Source organism: Haemaphysalis longicornis, unplaced genomic scaffold, assembly GCF_048455015.1.
Source record: "Haemaphysalis longicornis isolate Haplotype H1 unplaced genomic scaffold, Haemaphysalis longicornis Haplotype H1 scaffold_9, whole genome shotgun sequence".
Classification (NCBI taxonomy): Eukaryota; Metazoa; Arthropoda; class Arachnida; order Ixodida; family Ixodidae; genus Haemaphysalis; species Haemaphysalis longicornis.
In genome coordinates, this window is record NW_027526460.1 from 77,953,924 (window position 1) to 77,977,880 (window position 23,957).

Consider the following 23,957-nt stretch of genomic DNA (forward strand, 5'->3'; position numbering starts at 1 on the left):
TTACGGTTTGTGACCCACCTGCGCGAAGGTTGACGGGCAAAAGTGGCAAGCGGGTGATGCGGGTATGAGCTCTGGTCCGACGTTAGGCCTAGAGTCATGTTTCGACGTCTTGCGTTTGGGTCAGCTGCCACTTGCAGCTTGACGTCAGAAGTGTTAACAACAATGGAGAACGAGGTGACAGCCTCTGCACAGAGCGGCAGCTGGGGATAGTTCCCTCTAGCTAGTCAGCAAGGTTTCGTGTGTACTGGGTCGACCTCCTCATTGGCTGATCGAACTATCATCGGCAACTGAGGACGTGCTCATGGCTATCGTAAGCTGCCCCTCTATGCATATGCTGGCAGCGGCCTCTGTGTTGGTGCTAACCACTGATCTCCACTAGAGTTGCTGGATGGCGCGTCGAGCTCTCCGGCGCGCGGCCGCCGGAAGTTCGAGCGCTCGTCCCGGAAGTCGGGCAAATGGCCGCCGTTCCAGCATAGCGCATGCTACGTATTCGCGCGCATTCCGCCAAAAATGCCTGCTTGTTGCGCCGTCAACTGCACAAGCAGACCAGAGAAGTCGTCTGGGAATACGTTCCACTTGGAAGTATTACAATATTCCGTACGACGTGCGTGATACGCAGCGAAACGCAAATGTCATATCGGTGTCGTTTTTAAGCTGTGGCTCTTGTTACGCAGATTCCCTCGCTCTTGTACCGGCGTTGGGTGGTTATACCCTAGTTACACGGCGAAAGTAACCGCAGTTAAGTTTAACCGTAGTTACTAAACTTTAACCGCGGTTATCGCAAGCTGCAGTTTTGGCTGTTACACGCGAAATTGCACGTTTGGTGACCGTGGTTACTTGATTGAGAACGTAACAAAAATAAATTATCACACTTATAACTTCACGATAAAAAACAAAAGAGAAGCAGTGTAGACAAAAAAAATATCGTTAAAGCAGTCGCTTCCGACCCAAATGCAACGCACTCGCGCGCGGCGAGGGAAGGGGCTTCCCCAACAGCTCGCAACCGGCTTGGTTTGCTTAGGTCTGTTCGGTGTTGGGAACTTTCGGCTTAGCATCGCGGTAGATATTTGACCGCCGCTATCTCTACAACTGCGAATTACAATCCATAGCACAATTTTTCACCGCACTAACATCCATTTTCCCGCATGTGGAAGTTCTTTTCCGCGATCAGATTGTTTTCGAAGAGCGGCGATAAGCTGTTGCTTCCGTGGTCTGGGCCGGTTCGGGCCGCTATAGCAGTGCCGTGCGGACAGGCGCGCCGGCGTGTTTGCAGGCACGGCTGACGCGCGCGCCGATTGTTTCCGAGTGCTGAAAACGCTTCAGGATTGCCTGTTATATCCATTTTCGGCGGACGACGCGCGGAACAAATTTAGCACGGCTTTTGTAGTACCGTATTTACTCGCATAATCCTCGCACTTTTTTTTTCGGAAAAGTCAATGCGAAGATAGGGGTGCGAGAATTATGTGGGGAAAAAAAATCATATCCGGTGCACAGTGTTGCCAATTTGCCTTCTGCCAGTCCCGCTAAATGTAGCGGTCGTTTTTTGTAATGTAAGCTCAGTGTTGCCAACAGCAGCTATTTCTTTTTATTTTATTATTTACAACATAAACAGTCTCCCGTCGATCAGCGATCATGAAATTGCCGCCTTTGCTTTCTGGCGCGCACCCTGTCTCGTCGTTGTCATGTGCGTGCCCTACTCCAGTAACGCACGTTCAAGTCGGTGACGCCGAAGTGCCTGCCTGCGGCGCGGTTGCCGTGTTCGATCGCGTACTCTATCGCTTTCAATTTGAAAGCGGCATTGTAGCTGGCGTTCTTCCCCATGGCGAAGCGGCACCAAGCACAAAACAAAGAGATCAAAAAGTTCTCAAAATGGCAGCGAGCTATCCACCACTGACGCGAGTGACTGCTGCTGCTCAACGACGGGACCACGACGGCGACACGACGACACGACAGCGGGCTGCGCGAACGCCGTCTAGTTGCGCACACGCGAAACCGGCTCAAGGACAGTGTGAGTAGCGTGTTAGGGCGCCTGTTAGGGAGTAGCCATGCAGGTTGTTAGGGCGCCTGGATGGCCTTGGATACACAGCGCTCTCCGCCGAACGGAGAGGCGGCGGGGGAGGGCGCGCGTTGGAGATCGCGTGCACCATGCGGGTTTCGCGAGCAGGCAACTTTCGCCACTGCAAAGTTGGGGGTGCGAGGATTATGCGAGGAACCAAAAAATCCAAGTTTTGGTGGCTCACATTAGGGGTGCGAGGATTACGTGAGTGCGAGGATTACGCGAGTAAATACGGTAGTTAGTCGGGCGGATAGGGAAACGAGCCGCTGCTGTCGGGCAGTCGCGCTGATTGAGAGAGCGATGCAAAGAACGCAAGCGCGTCTTGGGGGCAGCTTTGGGGCGCCCGCTATTTGGGAACCTTCGTCTCTTCCAAACGGCAGGACTTGTGCGATTTTGAGCACTGTGGCTGCGGAAACTGCGGTTAGCATGACCGAACTGAGGTGGCCAAGCTGTTTGCGTTAACCATGGTTGGCGACGTAACCGCAGTTTCGTCTGCCGTGTAACGCAGCAAACTGCGGTTTTGTCTAACCGCGGTTCGCTTAACCATGGTTAACTGTGCTCGTGTAATTAGGGCATTAAGAAGGGACAAATGGGCTCCATCCCCAGGCAGCAGGCTCTGCAGTGACCACTTTACTGACAGCTGTTTTGACAGAACGGGTGCACGAACTCGGCTACAGCCTGACGCCGTGCCCACGTTGTTTTCTTTCTTGCATAAATCCCTAGCATAAATTTCTAGCATAAATCCCGTTCATGCTGCGTCGTCTCCTCTCAAACCAAGACCCAAGTGACATTTTCGTTCTCCTTCGCAATTAAATTCTGCTTCATATTAACGTCGCATTTTTCGGTATAGCATAAGTTGCGATCTGAACGCGATGTGTATAGCCAAAATGCAATAAAATGAGAACAAAATGCCAAAATGCGCCAAAGGGGACGCTTATCAGCGGTTGAGAAGCGTAGCAGACGCCCGACTTCCGGGACGAGCCGTTGAACTTCCGGTGGCCGTACGCGCGCCCGGCCGCAACAGCGGCGAAGCGCCATCCAGCAACTAGGTGGAGATCAGTGGTGCTAACACTTCTAGCAACTGTACAGTGATGCTTGCCAGGTTGTGGAGCTCAAAACTACAAGAAAGCCTAACATTAGGCCTAAGCGTGAGGCTTTCTTCTTTTTTTTTCCCCTTGAATTCAGTTCTCCTCCTGTAGTCAGATGTGTTTGTGTGTTGGGAGAAGGAATGCAGCCTCCCCACCTCTCCCCTTTTGTTGCAAAGAGCTGCATGCGCAGTGCCGTGTTGTACGTCGGGAGCACGAAAAAATACTTATTAGGCATGGAAGCAGAGGACAGTTTACTCTAAACTGCGAGAGGCAAGTTTCATGAAACATGTTGGTTGCACTGTGTTCCAATCCGGAGATGGTATCAGAAGGAGTCTAATTGGGCATCTAAAATAGACAGCAACAGCATTCCTACCAAGTTTTTGAATTTTCCGTAAAATGTACGAATTTTGGCACGTATTACGATATTACGAATTTTCAAGAAAAGATTGGAACATCTATTAAAACGACACTGTGGTACCTTGCGCCGCCATGAGAAGGCACTACGTACTCTTGTTATCAGCATCAGCAGAAGTTGCGACTTCTGTCACCTTCTCGGGTTGGGCTACACATCCATATCCAGAACTCGCTACCACCTCGGCTAGCCTGTTTATAGCACGTTGTTTTGCGGCCGGTTAGGACTTCTGTGTTCATGTCACTCTTGGTATGACTGCCGTGTCTGATGCAGTACGACCTGTGGTACGACTGCGGTAGTTGCATCGCAGTGCAGTGACGGGCTCGAAGCCATGACATCACTACTAGGTGTTTTTCAAATCGTAAATGTCAGAATTTTCCTGCTTCGTGCCGTCGGACAAAGGAGAGAAGTTTGGATTTTGCACCTTGTGTGCCCGTGATGTGAATTTTTCGCATGGGGGCAAGCCTGATATTGAGGTCCACACCAGTTCGAAAAAGTACCAGGTATACATGCAAGCCACGGAGAACCAGACAAGACTGACCGGTTTTGTGTGCGGTCATAATGGCTTCAGTGTGATTCGTGCAGAATGCCTCTTCACGGCGTTTTAGGCTGAACACAGAACATTAATCCTTTTGAACAAAAAAAATTAGTGTGGTGCCCTCCCCCCGCGGCCCACATGTTTTACAAATGGTGATGATGATGATTATATCTATTCACCTTTCAGGACCTGGTGGAACTGGTGAAGACCAAGAAGGCTGCCCAACAGGCTGCTGCAGCCCAGACCGGACGGAAGTGATTGTTGGCTGCGCTTTTGTGGGGTGCTCTGGCTGCTGCCTTGCTGGAAGTTGTTAATAAAAAGATCCACTCCACACCGGAGTTTTAAGTCTCAGCACCTGGGTGGTGGAGCTCATTTCCTTTGCATTGTGCTGGAATCCGCAAAAACGGCTGTTGTGGAAACGTTGGGAAGCAGTTCTGTGCAAAAACAAACAAGTGTGTGAAAAAATAGGAAATAATGCAAGCTTTGCCAGCTCCCTCTGCTGGTTGAGGGGGGAAAGGATATGCATGATCTAAGGTTTGTAGTATACAGTAAAACCTAGTTACAAGAGACACTGTTACAAGAGACACTTGGTTATAAGAGACATTTGAAAGACGGCTTGGTTGGTTCTCCTATGTTCATCATGTTAGCAACATTGCATACAAGAGACCTTGGTTTCAAGAGATGCATTTCTTGGGTCCCTTGAGTGTGTCTTGTAAGGAGTTTTTACTGTAGTAGTATAGTAGTAAGTAGTATAGTAGAGGAATTTGGTCTATAACATAGTTTTTAAATGGCTTCTCGATGAAGTTATTGAAAGGCTATCGAGGCACGGGTAATGTCCGTCACTTCCAAAAAAAAAGGGAACGGTGAAATGGAAGGCTATTACAGCTGCAGAAAGCCTGCTTAATGTTGGATATGGTCCCTGCATAAAAACATGTTTAGCAACAATGGTAACAGGGTACCGCGATCCGACTGATACGCTATAAAAGTCTTTTGCCGCAGAGGTACAAATACATTCAGCAAACAGATCTCTATACAGAAATACGAATACTTGAAAGCATCTCCGAGATACCATCACTATGCTTTTGTATCGCAATCAAGTGCTGCTGTGAGGTGACAGCCAAACCAGTAACAGCCAAAACAGGGGTCTCTCAACATGTGGACTTAGCAGGGAACGAGAAATCTTGCTACTACCACAATGAGCATGGAAGTTATGCAAGCATTGAAAGGAGCAGTAAAGAAATGGAGGGATGGGGGTTTGAAAACTGCACTTGAGGTTACTAAGGGCACACTTTTTTAAAGAATACAAACATACAATGTCGTTTGTATTCCTTAAAAAAGTGTGTCCTTTGTAACCTCAAGCACAGTTTTCAAACAGGCGAAAAAACCAACTAGCCCAATTCCTTACCTTACTGAGGGATGGGGGGCTTGGATTTCACTAAAAATGTAGGTGCCAATCTGTAGTAGAATTGGACAGCCGGCTGGGTAAGGACTCGGGCGAGGTGACCAACCACCGTGCACAGCACGTTCACGGCATGTTGTATTTGTGCGACATTCCGCGTTGCACCTAGCTCTGCAGCCAATGGTCGGGACTACGAATGTTGCCAGAAACATCAGTTATGCTTCAGTCAATGCTGTATACATGTGATTTCGGTTTTTAAAGCTGTCTTCAACACTTCGCTCTCTCTAGTCATAACAGCAATCTCGCAGAGGTTGTAGCTATTGCAATAGCTCTTAAGATTCCAGCGTTTGATGCTGGGCTTATAATTGTTTGTGGTAAGAAATTTGAAGTTTTGAAAAAAAAAAGTTGTTCTCTGTATTTGGCTCAAGTGCAAAAGCATCCTCTGCAGGTCCTCAACTTTGAAAAAAAAAAGCAAAAGATTTCACGCAAACGTTGTAGCTTTTGTTTGCCTCATAGGGGTCTCGCACGAGCTTACGGCGACACAATTTTCTTATCTTTGCATATTGTTCAAGTGTATTTTTTGCCCTGGTTCAATGCACCTCACTGCAAGGAGGCATGGCTAGTAGCAGTCATTGTTAAACTTACACTAACATCGCTAGTTTTTCTCTGCTACACTTTCCTTGTTGTGGCAACCAGACGTGAAGGTTGCTGTTGACCACAGGGCACTCCCCACCATCAAAATGCTTCTCCAGAGAAATTGTAGAAGCGGCCATTTCATGGCTCCTTTATGACTCTAAGAGACAAATATTGTGTGTCATGGATAGAGTAGTCTGCGTCATGCAGCTGAAAAGTTTACTGCTAATTCTGACTCGTGATGCCAACGTGGCTTTTTATTCAATAAGAAACTTGATTGATTGATTGTAGGGTTTAATGCGCCAACACAGCACAGGCGATGAGGCGCGCTGTAGTGGAGGGCTCCGGATTAATTTCGACCACTTGGGGATCTTCAACGTGCGCCGAAATCTCGTACACGTGGGCGTTTTTGCTTTTCGCCTACATCAGAAAAGCGGCCACCACGGCCGGGAATTGAACCCGCGACCTCGTGCTCAGCAGCGCAACGCCTTAGCCATTGAGCCACCGCAGCGAGTAATAAGAAACTTTGCGATTTATATGCTTTCTCTGTCCAGCTTACAATGCCCATATCGTAATGTGCTGAAGTTGACTCTGCCCTTGTTTACCTTAGTTTATGGCACATTACTGAACATTCTCAGATTAGTCGTAGTAATAGTTGTAAAGACTTTCTATTCGGCTGAAACTAGAGGCCAAGCACGTCAACTGCCTGGGTGACCAGTCTGCGCTGTTCTTCCCCTTCAAAGCTAAGCAAGTCGAGCCAGGTGGGGATGGAAAGACCGCTTAGGGATATGAGCCGGATAGCTGAGCCACCGGGCAGTAAAGCAGGCAATGGTAACTCAGCAGAGGCAGTGGGACAGTGGTACAGGAGGGCTCAAATTGATAGAAACAAAGAAATACGCAGGAGGGTGTTATCAGAGTATTCATTTGAAAGTGCTGGAGAAGTCGAGCCTCCATTATGGTGAGGAGGCGGGTAGAGGTGTTAACGCCTCTACCCACAGTCCAGATGGTGCGGTGCAGTTGGAGCCTCCCACCGTCCCCCGAGGGCCCGGGCCAGGGAATCTGGTACAGATAAAGAGAATCGTCGGTGAGTTGATGCGCCAACTCATTGCTGTCAATCCCAGAATGTCCACGGCCCCAACGGAGGAAAACAGGTAAATACCACAAAGGAGGCATCTGTAAGCAATTGCCTGGGTCACGAAAAGCGGGGAATAATGCTTAAATTATTCATCGTATACTGTTTGCAGGCTCCCTTGGACAGGATATTAGGCTTGATTTTGCCCTGAATTCCTGTAAAATCACCAGTCTGGAGGCAAAGATTTGTAAATTGAGCCCCGCTAACGAAGTGGTGGTACGTGCTGGCCCATAAACGGACGCATACCCAGTCAGGGGATTGGCCAAGATTTTTTTTTTATTAATAAGAACTAAATAAGGCAAAGAAGAACGACTGAGGTTGTCTAATGCACCCTTCTTCATCAAAGAAAATAAACAGGTAAGTAAATAAAAAATGAATAGTAGTATAAAAATACGAGTGAACAAATCGGAATTGGCCAGTCAGGAAGGTGGCTGTTGCCATTGGAACATTGTGGGGATTCACGCTGGGACCAAGGAGCCATGTTATTAGCAGTTACGTTCTCATACATTTTCCCTTGTACATATATAGTTTATGTGCTGTATTTTCCTCGGACTTGAAGCCGCTGTGCATTTATTGTTCTTGCTTTGCCCCGTGCACCATCTCCGGCGTGGTCTAGTGGCTAGGATATCTGGCTTTCACCCAGAAGGCCCGGGTTCGATTCCCGGCGTCGGAACGTCTTTGGTCTCATGGTGTAACGGTTAGCACTCTGGACTCTGAATCCAGCGATCCGAGTTCAAATCTCGGTGAGACCTCATTTTTTTTGTAGCCTTGGTCCCTACTGGATCAAACAGAGTCCCTGGAGTACTCTGCCTCTAAGCTACGTCTTGCCAATGCAGTGGTGACTTTCTTAAACTATTTTAAACAAGAACACGGAAAATAACATCAACCAGAGCGTAGAAAACTTTACATTTGTGCCGAAAGGCAACACGCACTTTCCACAGGCTGCAGATTGCCTTGAGGCACACATAAATCATGCCGATAAACCGATCGAGGTTGTCTTGACCTCTGTCCTTTAATTGATGCCACATGCTTCCTTTTTTTCGAATTCCTATCCTTTGGACCAGCAAGTCACTTTCCTTCTTAAAATGCTTCGTTGAAGATATAGTATGATTACAGTGCTGTGATAGTATTAACTCTATGGCTGTGATGGCAGTGCGGTGATGGCAATTTGCATTTGGGCAGAGTAGAATATCAGTATTTTTGAGATAAATTCGAGTTGAATACGAATGCAAGATGCGTTTCACCGGTGTCGCTGGTCCCTAGTAAAGTTCAGAGCCTAAGTTAGCGTTATGACCGCCATAGTTATGACCACGGGTTATGACCTAGCAGCACTAGCAGTGCTAGCAGATCTGGTCGCTCTGGACCCCATAAAGTTTCACATTAGTGCTTAGTGGTATGAATATCTATAGTAGGAATGTTAGAACCCTAGAATTAGAACTAGAACCGCTATCACTTCTATCAACACCGTAAAGAAGCAAAAAAGAAAAAAAAAAGATGGTATGGTGGGAAATAAAGTTTTTTTCTGCTTTTGCGAAACCAGTAAGGGTGTGCCCTGATTGGAAAAGACAGCCGTCACTTTAGAGTTTGATTTTGCCAAACTTTTTTTCACAGGGGTTTCTTCGCTCTGGCGGATTTGGAGACAATCCCGTAACTGTGCTCACCACCTTGTGCTCCCGCTCAAAAACACACAAACACGTGCTTTAGAGTTGCTTTAGTTCCCTGGTTTTGTCAGTTTTGTCATGGCAAGCAGTAACGGCAGCGTTCTGAACGGAAACAGCGAGAAGTCTGACGGAAAATGCTCAAAAGATCTTTTACGAAACGAAATAATCACGCGTGAGTACGTCTCTTCACTCGTCAGTCGTTTAGTGCTGGCGGCTAGTAAACGCTGCTGTCGTTCTGCACGTTAGCTTCAAATCGTTTTTCGTTGCGCTGATACTCGTCAACTTGTCTGAGCGCGCAACGTATTTTTTCCAGGCGAAGACCACATTCGTTCCCTCGTGCAGTCGAAAGGACCACCGAAGACGTTTCAAGTGAAAAGTTCAGGTGGGCGATGGTTTTGGATCGTCCTCCCTCGTGGATTAGTGGAATGATTAATCTCGGCGCCTGCACTAATAACCTCAATTTTTTACGAACATACCAATTGTGGTGGCATAAGGGACTAGTGCTGGGCGCCACCGTAGTGTAGGGCGAGGTGAAACCGCAGTGTATGACAGGAGATTCCTCGTCGCCATTCACGTTTCAGGGCACTGAATGGCGCTAGACGGAAACATTCTGTACACTTAAAAGAGAGAAAACTTGTTTAGTGGTTAAGTTGTGACAGTGGTTAGGTGGTGACAGTTAAGCCCGCTAAGAATCCGAGCTGTAGTAAGCTACAAGTATGGCGCATTGGCGCGAACAGCTTGTTTTGATCCTGCCATTTTTCGGCGTCGGGAACTGAGTAGTTGATGTTATCATCTAATGGGACCAACACGAAGCTGAGTGCCAGGGATGTTTTATTATGAGGCCCAGGCGCAACAACATTCTTCACACAGAGGCTCCGCCCACCCAGACACTTGTTCGTAGTGGGCAATTCCATTTGTTATCAATTGTGTACCCCTTGCCTAACTTACCAGCCAGTTTTTAATTGTGAACACTCTTTGTCTACTTCGTTTTAAGGCTGCGACTTTGCGTTTCCATATTTGTGAACTTCTGTATACTTCCCAATTGTGTCTCGCACTGTGCAATCTTTAAAGGGCTACAATGGAACTGGGTTATGTGTAATAGAGGGGCCCCTGTTGAAAGGGCTGCGGTGTACAAGGCGTAGCAATGGCGTTAATTCCGTCGCATGGCATTCCAGCTTTGGCGCAGGCTAAATTGTTCCTGCCAAAATTTGCCGAGGCTGAAAAGGCGAGGCTCACTTCCGGTGCTGCTGACGAGGTCAACATTGAGACTGAAGACTCTGAGGCCACCGGACCGTTGATCGAAATGGTGAGCTTTGCAGTGATGGTTTTAGATGTTAAAGATTTTTGTTGTTGTTGTCTGGGATGATTTCATCAGCGCTTGACAGTGTGACTGAGCTGACCAAGAGGTTTTTTTTATAATAGGTGTGAAGTGTTACCAAAGACAGTCACAGTGCATGCACCTTCGTAACCACACTCAAAAGTAGTGCTGTTCATGCCTCCATGTACCGTATTTATTCAAATATAAGGCAAGGTGTTTTTTTTCCCCAAAATCTGTAGCCTCAAAGTCATACCCAACCTTATCCCTTTGCGACACGGCGTGTGCAATTGTGCACGTGACTCTTAGAGCATTTTGGGAGTTACAATCGTCATCATCCCCTTTTTAACCGCTCAGCCAGTATTTTCATTTCTTGCTCTATGGAACGGTGCTGCCATCTTGTGAATGCCGTGCCTTTACCATCCACCAATGCTTTAAAAAAACGAGCGCAAGATGAACTCCTCTGTGTTCTGAGGCGTGTCAAGTAGGTGTTCTTGGTGTTACGTTTTCTGTCTAGTTAAAACATTTATTAAAGCAATACTGACGCTGTTACATTTGAAGCTGTTATATATAAAGGCTACAGATCACAATAATGTGTATACATTTTCAATCGTAGCAATGGTAAGGAAACGGTGGTCATGTTTCTGATGGTGTGTTTACGATTAGGACACGACCTTATGAGATCGAGTTGTTTATGGTTTTTACGTGAAATTTTGGTTGTCAAAAGCATACACAGGCAGTTGCAAATTTTTCTGATGGCTACATCTTAATGCGTGTTGCAAAGGATTATATTTGAAGCTTATATATATATATATATATATATATAATATTGTAAGATGGGTTTATTGCCGAAGGAAATGCGGCAGGATGCCCAGCGAAGGCAGTCCAAAGCAAGCGGGGCACACGGCTGGCTCTCGCGCGCTCTTCTCGTGGTCCACGCTGATGAAGATGCCTGTCTAGTTCACCGGTGCTTCATCTTCCTTGCCGTTAATGCATGACGGCCAATCTCCTTGCAAGGGTAGGAGATAGTCAGCATAGAGCTGTTGACCGCTGTTACCTCTTCTGCACTACATTACACACACACACACGCGCGCACACACGCATGCACGCACGCGCACACACACACGCACACACACACACAGTAATCTCTCCTTATAAACGAAGTCAGTGGGACGGCAAAAAATTTAATTCTAAGCAGTGTTCCGATATAAGCGACAGCTCGAGAAAAGCTAAAGCATATGAGCTTTCGTAGCACCACAGCTGTGAGGAATCAAAGCACAATATATTTAGTGAAGCAAAACTTTATTCAGGTGCAAAAAAGGCAGCGAGCTTTGGCTGTTTCAAGTTCTTGCTAAGCACGAGCAACCCCTGCTTCAATTTGCCCAAGCATTACATGATGCTGCGGTCGCCGCACATAAAAGTGGCAGTGGCCAGCTTTATACAGGGCGTGCGGGCGTCACGGAATACTACGAGAGTTTCGCGCTGGAAAGCGCCGCAAACGCAGTGGCTGGAGCTTGAGGTTGTGTCTGTTGAGCTAAAAAAAAAAAAAACGATTAACCGCTCATAGTGGGTACAACGTGTAATCATGAAAACCAACCGGTTTTGCACTAGGGGCTTTGCATGATCACTCGGTAATTTTTTTCCCGGGCTGTGCAGCCGTTAAGTTTGCGACACAAGAGTTTTTTGGTGTGCTGTTGTCGACAACACTGCTGATTCAATGGACCGAGTGTCGGTGTTCGCGCACCATTTAGGAACAAAATTCAATGGCCCTACCACACATTTGGACTGTTTGTCTAAAGTCAAATGGCAAGAATCAAGCATGAGGTGCTTGAGAAAGTTGCCGGGGAGACACCAGATTGCGTTGACTCGCTATGTTGACAGCCTGGGTCGCCGCCACTCAGCGACTCCTCCGATCGCCACTTTGCTCTAAGCGGGTGAAGCCACGGAGCAAGATAAACAGGAGCGCCGACTTCCCTCTCTCCTGCGGGCTCTTAATGTCCATCACTCGCGGAGCACAATGTAGATGGCGCAGCGAATGGTCCGCCGGCTAAGCGGCCGGCGTTCCCCATGCGCCGGCGGGCGCGTTGGGGGAACGCATACCGTCGGCTTTTGTCGTCTGCTTCGGCGACGGTAGTTCTGGGCACGGAGTGCTTTGGGCCTGCGTTGGCGCCGCTTCACGTTCATTGCGCTCCTCCTTCGCAGGGCTTGATTAACTTGTTCGGCAGCACCTTCTGGGTAACCCGAACCCGAAGGAATTGAGTGGTCGTACGGCACAGCAAAGACACGTTAAGGATTGGTTTGCATGGCGGAAAACAAAATGTAGAGTGCACATATAGACATTAGGGCTGCTATACAAACACTACCTTTTGCGCAGTGCTTGCCGAAAATGTGACTCCGTTTTGTAAATTTGTGAACACCAATTCGGGTGTGTTTTAACAGGTTTTACAAAAGGCGAAAGGAGCAACTAGTTCTGATCACTAGAGATTATAAAAGTTGCCTCAGCTTTCTCACCGTTCTCCAACATACGTCCAAAACAGAGTGTGCCTAGAACACGGACTGGCACTCACACGCTCATCAGAAAATAACAGAAACGCGATAACATCACCCGCGACTGCCCGCGACGTAGCAATCTGCTCAAGATCGAGGCCCTGAAAGTGCGGTCTTTTCACAAGCCTTATTTTTCGCGATATTTGAATTCATCCGGACCCTATATCTCTGTGGTGATGACTCGACAAAAGAAAAGGTTTCACGAGCCGGTTGTTTTGCCGGTCAGCCGCTTAAAGAAAAAAAAAAACGCCGGGAACCCTCGTAGGCCCAAAATTGCAGCCATACAAATCGCAGCATTTTATTTGGAGTCCACGGCGTTATCGACGAGATAACACGACCATAGAGCAACAGTGAACATCGGGCGGTAAGTTGCGGTATGAGTTACAATAAAGCTTGCGTTTGATATTCTTGGGGGCCTTATCAAGATGACAGTGTTTTTGTACACTTATTACAACAGGGCAGCCGTCCAATTCAGTCATTGGCACAGAAATGTGTGTCTCATTGCCGTTTCCCGATGGAGACTCCGGGCGACCCTTGTAAGCGTAGTTCGTGCGCAGAAGCGGCATAAATAATTAAGCAGGTGGCCGGAGAGCGGGCCAACAACAGAGGGTAATTTTTGCGCTGCATCGATTTGTCGTAAGCAGAATCATGCTAGACTGCATGTTGTGGCGTTTCATATTACTCTTGCTCATTCTTTGGTGCTTTTGAAGTCGTCGTCGTTCAGTTGCGTCTTACATCTGCTGGATTAGTACAATATTTTTAGTGGGTCTTCATAATGTAAGAATAAACGTGCCCTTATAGGGAATAAGCGATCGCCATGTATGCGGTGGCGTGCAATCCGCCTCTTTCACAACCCCACTGCGCATGCGCAATCCCCTAGCGGCCAAGTCCCTAAGCAGTCCAGTAGGGGCAGCAGACGACATTCCCCACAGCTCCCGCACAAGCGGGAAGGGGTCGTGGTTGTATTTACATCGTTCGATTTTTTGTGTGTGCTCGTTGTGCGCGGAACAATGCCCACAACTTGTGCTGCGTTCCGCTGTAACTCGGAGTGCCGAAAAGGGAGCGGTGTCGGCCTCTATCGCTTCCCGTCGGCCGCACGCGATCGGCTACGGCGGTTTGCGTCGCTCGCGTCGGCTCGGGTGATGGGAACTATAGGCTTAGCATCCTGGCGGATATTTGATGGCTGCTATCTGTGCAACTGCGAATGACAATCCGCAACACAACTTTTCACTACACTATCATCCCCTTTCTCGCATGTGGAACTCTATTAAGTTATAACTGCCGTTTGAGCGATCGGTGACCAAGACATCTGCGTAGCCTGTTTCGATGCTTCCGCGCAGGTATCGCCATCTCTCGACCGCTCGGCGCACCGCGCCGCGGCGACCGGTCAGCGTAGGCGGCTTGCATCGCGGCAGATATATCTGATCGCCGCTTTTAAAATAAGCCCTGACAACAATCCCTAGCACAATTTTTCACCACACTAACACCTACTTTCTCGCATGTGGAACTTTTTAGCGATCAGATTGATTCAGAAGAGCAGCGACAAGCGCGGTTGCTACCGTGGTCTGCGTCGGTTCGAGCCGCTGAGTGTGCCCAGCTGGCAGGCGCGGCCGGCGTGTGCGCGGACTGTTTCCGAGGGCAGAAAACGCTTCACGATTTATCCATTTCTTGCGAACAAACGCGCAGAATTTACAAATTCAGCTCAGCGATCATCGTAGTTGACCATGGAGCAAAAACAGTGGGCGGAGCGACGCCGACGACGCATCTCATGCGCGCATCGGGCCGTCTCAAATTCACGCGTACGACTAGTCGTGGCGACAGTCGTAACGATCAGTCGCATGCGAATCGCGTGTACCAATCGTACATGTGTCCAGCGCTTAAAGGCATTTTGCGAACTGCCGGCCTTTGTTGAGCTGGCGATCGCACTTCATGCCAGACGACTCCAAGTACTGCTCGCTCTGCTGCTCGGACGGCACACGGATCTGTCCGAGATTTCTCTGCCAGCCCTCATTCAGTGATAAGAAGCCGCCTGGTATTATGTGATGACCAGGGGCTGTCATCTTAAGGCGTTATAACACCAATACAGAAGAAAAACTTCGGCTGCTCCTCGCCGTAATGTGGGATTGCCGTGCATACAACGAGAACGCAGCCGGAGGAAACGCCGGCAAACCCTACGGCTTCAACTTCCGCTAGGCACGCTAGGTGGCAGCACACCGCAATGAAAGAGGCGGGTGCAATTATCTGCGCCGTCTATTGCGGCCGCGCACGGGTGTTTAAATTCCGCGCGTGCACGCATGCCTCCTGCATAGTAGGACAGGCATACGACAGACGTCGTTGCGAAAGAAAACACGCCTCTGGGGAGAGCGAAGAAGGGAAGAGCCATGTACAGAGGCACAGCGACGAGAGGGCGAACGAAGGAGGAAGAGAGCAAAGGGAAAGCTGGGCGGCCGGCGGCGCGTGGACATTATCGGCCCGAGCAAAAGATTTTTTCTGGGCCACAGTCGGCACTCCTGTTTATATCTTGCTCCGTGGGTGAAGCTCTTCATGCGCTTCGAGTAATGTGGCCTAAAATGCATGTGTTTGGGTTGGGACCAGAAGAAATTTCGAATATATATATATATATATATACATATATATATATATATATATATATATATATATATATATATATATATATATATATGGCGTTTTTTTTTTTTACTGTGCAAACTGCACCCTCGCCGTATAATCATGACCGCCTTATAATCGAATAAATACGGTACATGCGCCACGTTAGATCCACGAACGGGAGCAATTGTGCAGGATGATCTTAACCCTTGGCTGCCATGGATTGAGGTGGGGTTGGGGTGTTAAAGGAGTACTGGCACCAAATTTCAAAGCTGAGATAACTATGTAAATGGCTTCCTTTGTATATGTAGACATACCTGCCAGGTTTCCCGAATTTTCCGGGAGACTCCCAAATTTTCATGGTTTTGTACGATTGTACGGCCGAAACAAAAATCCCCCGAAAACGCACCCGTCTTCGGCTTATTCCTTTTCCCAGTATGGCCACAATGCACCGGAGGTATACCTGACAATCCAACCCGACACCATTTGGCATCGTTATCAGTGAAGTGCTTAAAAAGCGTAGTCGGCCATGCGCAGACGGTGAACCTGTTCGTCCCATTGTTAGTTTACTGTTTATAGAAACGCAGCGCCACCGCACCTTTCATTTACGCACGAGCACGGCCGTTCTGGAGGTTTAGCAAGTCTCCAGTGGTGTAGCTTGTTGTTAGTTTAGACGAAACAACAACACAGTTCAGTTCCTGCTGTTTTGTATTGCGCTTGCAGTACTATTTCCAGGACTTTCTGCAACGTCGAACATTTAAGTGGTGCACCTTGTTGGTAGTTTGGGCGAAGAAACAGTTCATTTCCTGCTATCTTGTAAGTAAATAAAAAAATGTGTGTAAAGTTACCCATTCTGTTGTTGCTACTACCCCCCCCCCCCCTCCCCCCTGCCTTCCCCCGCCCCAGTAAGATCTCCCTAATGCCATCCTGGCAAATCTGGCAGGGATGTGTAGATATCTCCCAGCAAGTTTCCACAGTAACCGTTCAGTACAACGTATTTTAAATCTATTTTAATCTTTGCACACTAGAGAAAGCTGAGAATGGGTAATACCCTCTCGCAATCTACATCAGCATGATGCCATCTGCTCCTCCTGGCCCCAAACTGCCGATTTGAGGGGTCCTGTGATGTGGCCAGCGCGCTGCTCCGGTGTGGATATCACGTCACAGGTTTTGGGACTGAAGTCATGCTGCCTCAGTGTGTGAAGACTGTAGAAACCACAGCCAGTCTGGGCGTGCGCGCACGCCCAGACCAGCAGTGGTGTGACAAGAATGTGCAACGTCACGAGTGCCGTTATGTCATGGTGGCCGCTTCGGTGTTCGTTTTGTCAAAACCGAAACTGACACAAATGAATGAGGCTGTAATAATTATTTACGCTGCTATTGACAGTCTAACGTTCCATTTCATGATTAAAGGAGCCATGAAGAGAAAATACAAGTTGGGTTTATTATTAAGACTGCGTAGTCCCGATAACGATGATGCCAATATCATCCCAATATTCTAAAAAATAACGGAGATATAAAAGAAAACGTGTGAAGCAGTCGCGACCCCCTAGCCGATTTCCCGCAACTTTTCTATGGCGTCACGGAACCTTGTTTGTGCGATTGGCGGCCGCCTAACTGACCTGTCGCGACAACACATGACTGGACGTCTGTAATGGGGCCTCTAATTCCATTTGACCGCATCACTTGAATGCTAACGTGCAGTTAACGCACTGAAAATTATGTTTTATTGTTGGCCCGTATGACGTCATTCTTGCTCATAACACGTCACTGTGGCGCGAAATTTGAAAGTTTTTAAATACTTCTTGCTTTTTTTTCGTTAAAAAACATCTTTTGGGGCTGTAATGTAGCTGAGTGAGATACTGAATCCTAGTTCTTTCAAATTAAACGAAGTTGTATTTTCTCTTCATGGCTCCTTTAAAGGGCTGGTAGGGACTCATAGCTGGAGAAAAACCAAGCATGAAAATTTTATGTAAGACTCCTTTAAGATAAAGCAAGGTGCAACACAATTGAGACAGTAGTTTTGTGCTGGAGAAAAAAATTTGGGCTGCCTACATAAACGTGTAAATAGCTCTAATGCCTCTCCGTTGTTGCATTGGGCCTACGTCATGCTGTCTTGCGTTGCTTTTAGCTGTTGGAGTGCGGTAATTTACCACACCTAGGCCTTTTGTTGCAGTAGCTTTGCAAACCCAGTTGTCACATTTCCTTGGTGTTGTGCACTGGTTCCTGTGGACTGTATAAAAGAGGTGCTTTGTAATGTGCCACTGGCATTCTCTCGGTTTGCTGTGCACTTGCACTGGTGCTTCTGTGCTTGTTCCTGGTGTGATGCCAGTCGTCGTATTTTCGCCTAAAAGATGGGTCAGGCATTCTAAAATTTCCAAGTCGAAACTAATTCTTGGAAAACAGGAAAAGCAATGAAGTCTAGGAAGCAAGGAACCCAGTTTGGTGGAAAATGTTTTGAAATTGCCGAGCACAAGGTTAGTAAAGTAAAGGTAGTAAGTAAGTAAGGATGCTACGTGGCTGTTACAATGGTTGTGACATTCATGAAGTATTGCTCGCTTTTCAATGTTTACTTTAGACTTTGGCCTTGAATGCTTCAATGCGTGGTTTACCAATACTCGCACTTGTTCATGGGTGGTTGCAGACCTTCCTAGTCCAGTTGAGTTGCGCGCCTATAGTGACACTTTTAAAAACTCGTTGGTGGTGTCATTGAGTGCAGTACAGTATAGCCCACTTGTAGCGAACCCAGTTTTAACAGAATCCCGGCTATAACAAACAAATCTTCGTTTCTCGTTACCATTTGTATACATAGATTTTGTGTCCAGATATAGCGAAAAAAGATATAACGAACTGATTTAGGTTTCCTAATGTGTTCGTTATAAGCGTGCTGCACTTAACTAATTACTGTGGACAAAACCTCCTTGCAGAATTTTGCCCTTGCTGGTCCGGTGTCCTCCAGCGACGACAGCTCGTCGGATTCAGAGAGCAGCGAGGCGTCATCGGAATCGGAAGGGGACAGGCCAGCCTTAAAAGTGAGGCGGCCGAAACGCACAGGCACAACCAATGGCTCGGCCCTCATACTGGAGGTCTCGCAAAAGGATGAGGAGTTACATCAAAAGCCCCAGTGAAAAGCGCTTTTTACGGTGCCAACATGTGTTCACTAGAGGCATGCTGCTTTTTAAGCTTACCACTTGTAAGTAGCTTCATCGCTGTAACTAGGTCATGCCACCCTGTGGCGCTGCCTCACAGCTTTTGTTTGCCAAGAGTAGGATGAGGCTTTGCATCCCCGAAATTGCCGAACCGTTGCCTGTGAGAGCTGAAACCATGAAGTGCAATACGATGGGTCTGTGCTCTTAAAGGAGCCATGAAGAGAAAACACAAGTTTGGTTCATTCGAAAGATTGCCTCGTTAGAACCATACTGACACCACTTTTAACACAAACTTCGCTCAAATAAGCTACATAATTAGGAAAAAAGGGAATGACCATGCGACCCACCAGCTCATTTCCCGCAACAGAACCTGTGATGTCACACGAGAATGCTCTGCGATTGGCGGAGGCTGGCAAAAGCAAACGCAAGTTAGTCAGGAGGGCTTACCAGTTTGCATAGTGAGCTAAATGCCCGTTAAACATACTGCACATTCCTTTTATGACACTAAGAATGGTGGAGTAAACGGTTAAAGTTCCGAATAAACACGCAAGCGTGTATGCCAATGCGTACGAAACTACCGCCAGCCGAACTCAACATCTCGCCATCGACACCGTCGCGCAGACGAATTTTCGGGTTTGAGGCTCTTCGGGGCCAACGAACCGTCCCAGCACGCACAGCTGCGACCTTGCTTGGTATCGTAATCCCTTCACAGGAGATTGGCCGTCATATCGCCAACCAGCAAAGGTAAAAATAGAAACGAGGGGAGTAAGGAACAGCAAGCAGCGACGAGATAGTGACAGTCGTCGCAGAAGTTCTGGAATGGTGTTGACTTGCTGCTGTTGTTAGGAGCTCATTTCTAGTTTACAACCACTGAAAACTTCAGTTTTTTTCGAGTACTTTACAATGAAATTTCGCTACTGCGTTTTGAAATGCCCATGTAGTACGGGCAAATCGTCGAGGGAGTGCGACATCCCCGCCGGTGAGATCTCCTTTCATGTGCTGCCCAACGACGAACCTCGGTGAAGCAAGTGGCTATGTTTTGTGAACTTTGCAAACGGAGGAGAAAGAGAGCTGAAGGAAGTACGAGTGTGCTCGCTTCATTTCCGAGGAAGTGATTACGGCAGGGACCCTTATGTTAGCTCACTCCTGGGACATGCTGGCGCTCATCGCCGACTTCGTGAAATCGCCGTCAAAGCGCTCTGACCTTGGGGGGGAAAAAATGCCGTACACACCGCGCATTAACGCTCGTATCTTTCTGGTCGGAGCAGAGAGCTCGCGCGAACGGCTTTCCATGCACGACACCGGCCAACTGGCATAAGCAATACTGCTACTGAAATTGAACTATTATTAACCGTAATAAAAATACGGCGCATACGTACCAGTCTGTATTTGTCCGTCGCGACGGGGCTGACGAGGCAGCGGTGCCGACGGCTGGGCGTTCGTCTGTTGTGGCTATCGCAGAATGGTCACTTTCCGGTCCATCCGCGTATCCCACTACTCCTGCCGCTCGTGCACTTAGAAGCATTGAGTGTTCAAGTGCTGTGAGGTTGTTAAATGCAAGCCCGAGCTTCTCGGCGAGAGTTTTGTTCTCTGGATCAGGCGATTCCATGACTAGGGCTGCGGGTGCACTTGGTTTTACTAGTATTTTTAAAATGGCCGTCGTCTCGGTTTTGGCACGAGTTCCAGTTCCTGTTTGATTACCCCCTGTGGGTGCTATATGGAGTCGACATACTATACTAAGTATCTGTTTCATGGACCGGCTCGTATGACGCCATTGTTCACGTCACGAAATGTGCAATTTAGCGGGAGATTTGAAATTTTGGCTTAAATTGCCTTATTTCTCAGTGAATAAAGCATCATTTGCTTCCGGGAAAGCGCTTAGGGTATTATGAAACACCTAATCTTTCGAATAAAACAAACTTTTGTTTTCTCTTCATGGCTCCTTTTAAGATGGCTTGCAAATGTATGTACCGCTTTGGTTCGATGTCTTGTATTTTAAATCAGTGAAGTTTCTTTCAGTTGTGAATATCACGCTGTGGGGATGTGGAAGTTAGCAGGGGAAGAGAAGCGGTTGTGAGGCGTTTTGGGACGGATTCGTGGCTTCGCCAAACATGGCATTCATTCCCATCTGCATCGCCTTTCTCGGTTTTAAACAAATTCGCTCGCACATTCACTGACGTACATTCTGAATCGCTGCTCCGTATGTATAATTTCCCTTAGTCCTCCTCCTCTTTTTTTTTTTTTTTTAATCGCTGATGGCATGTACGAAGATATGTTTCAAAGCCATGTGACGGGTATTGCTAGAGCCAGGAGTGTTTTCCTACAGTGCCTCATTCATTCTTGTCAGTTTCTTTAGTGCACATTGAAATACGAGCATAGAGCATAGGTGTTCACAAAATATAAATATCTATGTGCACGTACCCACAGAATGATTTAATCTAACCTGTTACTAGATTTGAAAGGTCAGCTACAAGCATAGCACAATGTCTGTTGGCATGTTTTAGAATCGGGCAGCCATAGTCACATTCATTGATTCATCTGGTGATAGGTGCGTAATATGGCCACGGAATGCTGACGTATTTGGGGGCCACTTTAGTGGCGTACATCTCTAACTGGAAGCCAGATTTGGAATATTTGTCGTAAATGGAGGTAGTAGATTGATTAATACCGGCATTTATTTTACTGACATAAACGTGTACCCTAAAACTAGTAATTTAAAGTTCAATTTCATGACTTTTGTAATTAGTTGCGGAAGTTGCATATTCTATCGCAAATAATGTCTGCTCGGCCTTAAAACCTATCTGCCAAAACGGCACTCAAGCTGCTATCGTAGCTTTGTTTTAAAACCTAGTGGTGTGTTAAAATAAATCATCCTGTGTATGTTTTATTGTATATGTAAAAAAGTTGGAATATTCGTGGAGTGTTTCATTGTACACATATAAAACTTGGAATATATGCAAAGTCATGCCTTTCTAATTAATCTTTATATTACGTGGATATATAAGTAGCCCCCCTGTGTTGCTCATAAGTGTTTAGCAGTAGTGTAATTTCTTTGTCATTATCCGTCTAGACACTAGGCAAACACAGTAGATACTAAGTACATGGCTAGGACTATGTTTACTAGACTGTGAAGAGGGCAACACAAGTTTTTTTGCTTCAACTGAACAGCTGACACATCCTACGTGCATGCAAAACATTGAGAGCTTTTGATATGAGATGCCTGGCATGCAGTGTCATATCTGTTCTTATCTGCTTAATATCTGGTATTGGGTGTATATGGACACAGGGTGCTTGCCTTTGCCTGGTATGCAGTGCAAGTCTGTTCTTATTGTTATCTGATATGGGAGGTTATATGGACTTAATATGCTGACCTCATTTCTACCTTGTGACGGTGCATCTGTTCGTATGAGCTTTATATCTGATACGAGGTTTATGTTGACCTGAGATGTTTGCCTTCATCTGGTATGCAGTGCAAGTCTGTTCTTATTAGCTTAATATCTGGTATAGGAGGTTATGTGGCCCTAAAATGTTAACCTTATTTCTAGCTTGCAGCATCTGTTCTTATCAGCTTAATATCTGATATGGGAGGTTATGCGGTCCTAAGGTGTTAATCTAGCTTGCAGCATCTGTTCTTGTCAGCTTAATATCTGATATCGGAGGGTATGTGGTCCTTAGGTGTTAATCCAGCTTGCAGCATCTGTTCTTAGCAGCTTAATATCTGATATCGGAGGGTATGCAGTCCTTAGGTGTTAATCCAGCTTGCAGCATCTGTTCTTACCAGCTTAATATCTGATATGGGAGGTCGTGTTGACCTTTAACTAGCATCCAGGGTGCTTATTAGGTCAATATCTGATTCGGAGATAGTGTAGGATTTAGAGTTTTATGCAATTTCTTCTGTGCACGGACATGCCTAGTATCATTAGTTCGATGTCTTATGCAGTGTTTGGGTGATTTACCCTGCTTCTGGTGTGCTGAAGAGCTGTTGAGGCCTGCTTTGCTTTAAACTCCTGGTTTTGCATAGTACTGTGCAGCCACTGTATGATTGCTCTGCATCTTCGCCTAAATTTACATCATTTGCTGCTTATTGTAGGGTAACCACCGTCTGGTGATGTTTTGCAGTGTGGTGTTGATGTGACAGTTTGTTGCGTTGTGGTATAATGTTAAAGGGAGTGCATTTTTAATGTACATTGATGTGGATATGCAGTTATGAATTGTGTGTTCTAAAATGATGCACTCTCCTGGAAGCGTGTGTGCATTTAGGGAGGGGAACTAACAGGGGGATATCCAGAGTTGTGTTGGTGAAAAGGATGACCGGTGCATTGCAGTCACCTATGGAGCTGTGAGTATGGTGCTGGCAAAGTGTTGTCTGCAACTGTTTGTTTACGATGGACAGCTCAGTCCTTTTTGCTTCGTGCATCATCACCATGATAGTTAATTCTGGACCCCACGGGGAGTGTTTTCATTAAAAAAACTTTTTTTATTGCGCAAGCTTCGACTTTTGCTTTGGCAGTCGCCCCATTTTACACCAGTAATGCCACGAGCCTTCTGGGTCACACTCTGTGTGGAACGACCTATGGTCGCAAGCAGGTGTGTGCAAATACAGGGGCAGTAGTGCTGTGCCATTTGCACTACGCTATGCCAATCCACTTTAACGGCACCATCCTGCTTCAAAAGGCAGAATGGGGCCGAAACTGCTCCCAAGCGGTGCTGCAAAATGTGAGGCAACTGCGAGATAATGTTTAGTGCCAGTCGCATTGCGCTGGGAACAGTAGGGATTCATTCCTTTAGCTATCATAAATGACTTAGCGTGCTCTGGCGGGCTTCCGTAAGGTCTAATGCTCTCGTGGTCTCCAAGTGGTGGTGCGGTTTCACGCGGTTTGGAAGCCAGCTTGCGGTGTGGCAATGTGCAAACTTTTGCCCCTAAAGGCACCTTCACTGCACAGCACGCTGCGCCAAGAAGTGTGCGGCATCACCAGCAGTCATTGCAATCTTCCTGCTTACTGCCAAAAGCAAAAAATTAAGTTCTAATGTTCAGTCGCACCCTCGCCATTTTATCTTTTCACAAGTGTGCGTGACAGTCCAAAGGTTAACGTGCGGTGTTATTCAAACAGGCTAAGATAACAGGCATGGCCCTGGCACAAGTGAGAGGTTAGATTCTGTTAAGCTAGCAGCTATGTGTAAGTAATGAGTGTGGTAGGTCTGCCTTGTGTACAGCACTGCTTTTTTTTGTGCTGGCCAGGGAGGAGGGGGCAAACTTGTTCCCCCTCTCCCCCCTCCCTAAGTGCTCCGACTGTCACCTTCAGATATCTGACGACACCAAATGTGAGCCAGGAAATAGTTGAAAATGTTGTTGGTATTTTTCGACCGACGTCCGGTACGATGAAATGACCATCAAGCCGCTGCGCAGTTCCTCGTAACGA

The 23,957-nt window shown here is 47.1% G+C and overlaps 2 protein-coding genes and 2 non-coding genes across 4 annotated transcripts in view; all 4 read left to right on the top strand.

Moving 5' to 3' along the window:
• Positions 1–4,448, top strand: part of LOC144152603 (dnaJ homolog subfamily C member 2) — a 41,500-nt gene extending 37,052 nt beyond the window's left edge. Inside the window, exon 17 of the mRNA XM_077683923.1 lies at positions 4,281–4,448. Coding sequence (XP_077540049.1) covers positions 4,281–4,352 — 72 coding nt within the window. The 3' untranslated portion in view covers positions 4,353–4,448. The remainder of the gene's footprint in view (positions 1–4,280) is intronic.
• Positions 4,449–7,859: 3,411 nt separating this feature from the next.
• On the top strand, positions 7,860–7,931 carry Trnae-uuc (transfer RNA glutamic acid (anticodon UUC)). Its single transcript has one exon. It is a non-coding gene; the product is annotated as a tRNA-Glu (tRNA).
• Positions 7,932–7,938: 7 nt separating this feature from the next.
• Trnaq-cug (transfer RNA glutamine (anticodon CUG)) lies at positions 7,939–8,010 on the top strand. The gene has a single exon. It is a non-coding gene; the product is annotated as a tRNA-Gln (tRNA).
• Positions 8,011–8,926: 916 nt separating this feature from the next.
• On the top strand, positions 8,927–23,165 carry LOC144153686 (uncharacterized). Its single transcript, XM_077685358.1, has 4 exons — positions 8,927–9,091; positions 9,233–9,301; positions 10,095–10,225; positions 18,316–23,165. The coding sequence occupies exons 1-4, from the start codon at positions 8,998–9,000 to the stop codon at positions 18,514–18,516; spliced, it is 495 nt and encodes a 164-aa protein (XP_077541484.1). The 5' UTR covers positions 8,927–8,997; the 3' UTR covers positions 18,517–23,165.
• The last annotated feature ends 792 nt before the right edge of the window (positions 23,166–23,957 follow it).